Here is a 6,057-nt window from a genome sequence, read left to right as displayed (position 1 = left end):
GCCCCTTTTGCTTAAGTTATTTATCTTCACGGTTGACCATATCTCTTATGTGTCCCTCAAATAAGACGGCCATCGTCACGCAAGCAACTCATTATCGCACATCTCTCCGTGACCTTTGCTTCATTGCCCTGCTTTAACGCAGAGGTAGCGAACAGCCCATTGCAATGACCTTCAGGAACAGTCGTTATCTGAGGCATCTTCGCATACACGAGGCCGCACCACGTGTGAGTCTTCTAACAATGCGTCTTTTTCTTTATTACTGAATGGCTTCTTTTTGTGGATGGCTCCGTAAATAAGCAACATTTAGGATATCCCACACACATTCAAATATTTAACGTCGTGCTAATATGCTGCTTCTACTTTGATCAGCCACGCTATATATCAAGCATAGAAGAACACTCTGCTTAGATACGGGTTCAAATGTCACGAAGCTAATCCCCTAACTCATCGAAGTCAGCCTGTTTTCAAAAAGTGCAGCTTCTGGGGCGTGTGGCACAGTTGAAGGAAGAAAAGAACTGTCGAACAATATAAGAGGCCTTGCTGGCACCCCAGTAAAACAGCGTTTACGACAGCCCGCTACCGTCAGAAAAGCATTTGTAGTCGTACTTCCGCCTTGGCAGGTAAAACATGTTATCCCGTTCAGTACACTCCGCCCCATATGCGCGAAGCTAAGCTCTCGCACTTTTTTTATCCACGTTCATTGGTGGCAGCCAGCGTTCGGAATATTTGGCGTTGATTGTGAAACATGTGCGCCCTGGTAAACGACAAATCAGATGCTCGCATAATGTTGAAGGCGTTGCAGACATCAGATACTCCCTAAATACATGTTTGTGACCTCGCCATTATCAGTTATAGTGACGTATAAAGAAAACCACATTAGGCAGCGTTTCCGCGATTCACCCATAGTATAAGTACAAGGCACCAAGGCAAAAGCTTGACCAGACGTTCATTGTACAGATCAGTCAGGGGTTAAAAATGGAGGCGAAGCATAGGTGAAGCAGTAAGTGTATGCGAATAAACCATCTGCTACCACTAGGATAGCGCCGCTGACATGTGAAGGCATATTCAAGGAGTAAGGGAATGTTTTCCTGACCAATGAAGTACAAAGGAACAGTGATAATAGCGGTGGTCAGGAAATGCTACTGGCAAACGAAGCAATGGCGTAGAGCGCTGCACAATTCCAAGCTAAAGAAGTATAGCCTTGAACACAAGCATTATGCGTCTATGTCAATAACCGGTGAGACGCGATGCTTTCTAATAAGTAGCTTATTTGCAGGAAAATGTTTCTTTTTATTATTACAATACTTACCACTTTTCCTGCTCAGTCGAAAAAAACAGCATGCGTAGGTATCAGCCACTGCCCACTGAGTTGCTCCCTCGGCTCCATCACGGGCACCAAAAAACCATTACGCGGTATTACAGGATGCGTAAATCTAACTTCATAGCTGTATATATATACCTTTCAGGAGTGCCACATGTTATGGACACGTCGCCGTTGTTGCACTAGCTCATGACATCAAACTTTATTGCGCTTTGGGCAAATCTCAAGAATTTCTTTCTTTGGCTTAATATTACACAACAACGCAACCATAACCTACGCACTTAGCGCAGAGGGGACGAGAAAAGCTACAAACAGCTCCAAAACTGGCTTTCAGAAAACTGTTGCAAGCGTCCTCTCAGAAAGTTCAGAACGCTTCACATTTGATGGGCGCAATAATGTAAAAGTGAAACGCGACGAAAATGTCGACGCAAGAATTATGCTGCAACAAATATAGTACTGGCGTAATAGCACATATGCAAAGCGTCCTGTCTCTTTCTGCACAGTGTCACATTCGTTCATGTATAATAAAGAATTGTGGCTTGTATTTAATGAGACCTGCACAGATTGAAAATATACGTGTGTGCACTCAAACTAATGCGCTCACAGCCATGCGTTCACACTTGACATTTGTTGCATGTGGTGTTAGAAGTAAAAAGTCAAAGCGAGTTGCATATGCGATGGAAATGGCAGCAAAAAAACTCCAGCACGTTCAACGATAAAGCGAAGGCAGCGCGAACGAGCAAGGACAGAGAAGTAGAATGGACAGTACAAGCCTGCGCTTTGTGTAATTTTTTGTTGTTTCCCTATAGCCGTATTGATTCCTTTCTCCGGTTTTCTCTCTCTCTCTTCTCTGGTTTTCAATCCTAAGAAGTGGCGTTCTTCCAGTTGTGAAGACTGCGCAGTTCGCTCTGCTTAATTTTGAATACTTGTTTGCATTGAATACACTGTTATTTGCGAAGAAGTGCTTGGTCGTGTCCATTCTAACATCTCCGTCCTAGTGGTTTCGCGCTAGCTTCACTTTATTGGGGAGCCGTATCAACTGGCCCAAATGTCAAGCTTGCTCCGGCAAATTGTTGAGCGTCAGCGTTATGGATTTTCTCCCTGTAGGAACTCATCAGCGCGAAAGGCAACAATCAGAGCTGTTAATTTCATCATTGAGCTGTGCTGTCCTCAACTCTCTGCGTATATGTGACGAAATACACTCGCCCTATAGTGAGCCAAGAAATTGTCACTCGCTAATCTCACTATATATTTACTGCATGTATTCAAGCATACGCTAAATAATGTAAATACGTAGAATGCCCTAAAGGGAGTCAGCGTGTTTTCGTCGCACTTGCCCTTGACACCTCGCGTCCTCATTACCCACGCCTATCTATGAAAACTGCGCACACGTGTCAATGTTGTCCAGGGGCGGACAACCCTCTCCATCCTTCCGGAAGAAAAAAAGTACCACAATAGCTTGAACCTGCCGCGACCAACAATTACTGCTGGCAGACATGTACGCCAGCTTGAGTAGTAACGGGCACTTGGGAAACTCAGATGCAACTGTCATTCTGCAATGCCCCACTACGGGCCGGGCCTATCACCGACCGAACGTTTGCGGTCATGACACCAGAAGAGGCGCCATTATACAACCCGCCGACCAATGGCGCCGTGGACCGCTTATCAAATGCGAGGTCTCGTAAACTGTTTGTCGGCTGATTGTGTACGCAGCACATAAGACATCTGGCCGTAGCCCGCTCAGACACACTTGAGCCACCAGCAGCTGTGCGACCAATACTGAGTAAGTACGAACTAATCAAGCCCTCTTTCGCTTTAACTTGACCAGGCCTGACTTAGGATGTCCATTTCCGTAGCTCGTTTTTGCCTTTTAGACTGAACATCACACTGCACTGTCCGTAACTATTGAACTAAAAGGGTACTATGCGAAAACACTGTCTTTTAAAGTGACGATTTGAATTACGAGCCTACTATAAGGTATCAAAAATTGAAACTCCCTGACTTTTATAGCTAAAAACGAATAACCAACGTGTGAAAGAACTGCTTCCGTAGAAAGCCCTTCTCAAGATGTCTGTACCAAATCGTGCCATTTAAATTACGATTGACGTGAACACACGGGTGAGTTGTTGGGTCTAGCAGTACATACATTCGACAATTAGCGCCGAATAATATACAAAGGAAACGCAATATGCTATAACAAGGAACAACAAACTTATGTTTGTAGTTTCATAATTTAAAGTTAGCTCTTTCTTGTTGTACGCCATGAAAGAGGCTGCGTGCTATGGAAACCAAAGCTAGTGAAAGTAACCACGTATTTGAAGCAATGGTGTCATGCTGTATACGATACGCGCATTCTATACTTGTATGCTTTGTAAACATGCGTGGGACACAAGGCGCTTTGGTGCAAGCGCCTATTGGTGCACAGGTTTCCTATATTAAACGCCCACATGGAATATTTAGCATTATTTCATGCGTAGTTGTTAATAAATCATCTGTTTCCTTATTCACAGTTAAATTCGAGTTACAGTATTTAGCTTCTAGACCTTTCGCTCGTAAGCGAAGCCCATACTCATGTATACTGTAAACCTACATCCTCTTTTTTTCCAGAGATCCACTGCCGCAAGCTTATAATAATTACTTTTGACGCAAGCTATGGGTATTCAAGATCCAACGCAAATTGTCGTTCTCTTTTTCTGCAGGGCGTCCAGAGTGCCAGCCATGCAAGCTAAAGTGATGATTCCTGTATTTGTGGCATTTGTCGTGGCTGTGGCAGGTGTCTCGGCAGTCACTGCAGATGAATTCTTGGTCTGCCCTCTCGTGGACGACAAGGGAGTCAACGCCACACTCTTACCTAACGTCTACAACTGTTCCACATTCTACTTGTGTTCACAGGTGAAGATGAGTTTTGCGACAAACATGCAAGAATAGATACATTTATTTAAATTACAGTATCCGTTTTATAACTCAAGGTACAAACATCCTATTAAGTTAAGCAGATCCCATCCGCGTCTCTATTGGCCACTGTTTTCCACTGCCAACATGTCAGCTCCTTCTTGAACGCGTAGACAATGTCCCAATGCAAAGCCGATTTGGAAATTTTGTTAGTTCAGTCAGATAATCAAACAAGCTGCCTTCAACGTTTTACCTCCCCCGCCTCTTCAATTGTGAGAGGCAAGCCTCTGAAAGGTAACCTTAACAATGTGCCTTTTCGTTAACTACTAAAATGGTAACATTGGAAATTGTGCAAGTAAGTACACACTTCGCAAGGAGACATGAAGATCCCTAGAACAAGTATTTCACCTAAGCTGAACAAAAAAAAAGATGGCGATGCTTATGGTGATTATGGTTACAGTGGAAGGAGGAGTCGCATAACCTGTTATGTGAATCTGAACAGAGTGATTTCTAGATTTGGCTCGCACCCTTCCACGCAACAATCCTTCTATGAAACACGCAAAACCTTTTCCAGCTGCATCAGTCACTAAGGAACGGCTTACTCGCCACATGCGTGAACAATCGCTGAACTTCATTCCTTCTTTGCACAAAGAACCATCAATCAAATAATCTTCGTGAGAGCATCATTGTTCATGTTGAACTTGCACCTTGTAAGTCTACCGCTCACACATTTTTCACCTGATTACGTCACCGGCTTGCATAGCATTTTCTTTCCGTGTTTCTGTCGACACTTTGCGGTGTTTATCAAGTTTCGTGCCTCTACGACTTACCAAGTTTTGCGAGTATTATTTAGCTCACCTTTCGATGCACATTGGAATCCGTATTCGTAAATTGCTATTATCTGTTATTGATAACTTTTGTGTTTCTTGATTACTGTTCATGCTGCACTAAGTTATTTGCTACGGTTCTGAAATTTTGGCTCTTCGCCACCCCTCATATAAAGAGCCTCCAACTGTAAAAAAAAGCGCGTCAGAACTCAGTCCGTCAGAACTCAGATCCAAACTAAAAGCTTGACTGGCTAAACAACAGAGGGAAAACACTAAATCATGCTAGGAAAGCACAAAAGGGACAGACTCCCCTGAAAATCTGAAAGCCAGTGCACAAAAACAGTTCAGAATGAAATCATTTCACTCTTAGATGTTCAGTCTTTGTGGAAAACTCAAAGCCATTCCGCGAACTCTGGCACGGGTAGTGTAGATAGGCCCTGTGACCACGTGTTCTTTGGCACCGAAATCGTTAACGATATTCATATAGCAAACATTAGCAGCATTACCAAACATTACTCTGCTAAACATTTTTCATACAAACTCAACCTATACTGTTCTCGCTATTGCAGGGCGTCCCAGAACTCATCGAATGCCCACATGCTCTGCACTTCAACCGCAAGCTGAACGTGTGCGACTTTCCGTGGCGTGCAGCGTGCGTCGAGCTCCCTCTCCCAGAGCCCGAATTGCCGACTACCGAGGCCCCGCCAGCCACTGAAAGGATTATCATCACGCAAGTCGTCAAGGAGATTATCAAGCCTGTTGACGACCAGGCACCATCATCATAGGCAATAAAATTTGAAGAGCGACACACGAGGTGGTTTTTTTTTTTTTTGGAAATGGAGCGTGCGTCTCAGTGAAATGCTTGCGTGGCCGTGGATCTGTCATTTCACAGACCATTTCTCTCGTATGCACAACAAATAGGTGCCGTGCAGTTTTCAGAAAAGTTAGCGCCTGCGCCGGCCGGCAAGCTTGCACGATTTCTCTCAAAGTTCTGAAATAGCTTCGGAGGCAAGAACA

The 6,057-nt window shown here is 44.1% G+C and overlaps 1 protein-coding gene across 1 annotated transcript; it reads left to right on the top strand.

Annotated features, from left to right (window-relative positions):
- The first annotated feature begins 2,989 nt into the window (after window positions 1–2,989).
- On the top strand, window positions 2,990–5,850 carry LOC119455481 (peritrophin-1). The gene is made up of 3 exons (XM_049668817.1): window positions 2,990–3,104; window positions 4,021–4,213; window positions 5,610–5,850. The coding sequence occupies exons 2-3, from the start codon at window positions 4,040–4,042 to the stop codon at window positions 5,823–5,825; spliced, it is 390 nt and encodes a 129-aa protein (XP_049524774.1). The 5' UTR covers window positions 2,990–3,104; window positions 4,021–4,039; the 3' UTR covers window positions 5,826–5,850.
- The last annotated feature ends 207 nt before the right edge of the window (window positions 5,851–6,057 follow it).

The sequence above is a fragment of the Dermacentor silvarum genome, chromosome 6, assembly GCF_013339745.2.
Source record: "Dermacentor silvarum isolate Dsil-2018 chromosome 6, BIME_Dsil_1.4, whole genome shotgun sequence".
In the NCBI taxonomy this organism is placed as follows: domain Eukaryota; kingdom Metazoa; phylum Arthropoda; class Arachnida; order Ixodida; family Ixodidae; genus Dermacentor; species Dermacentor silvarum.
Note: the sequence above shows the minus strand (reverse complement) of the source record. Positions and strands in the feature narration are given on the sequence as shown.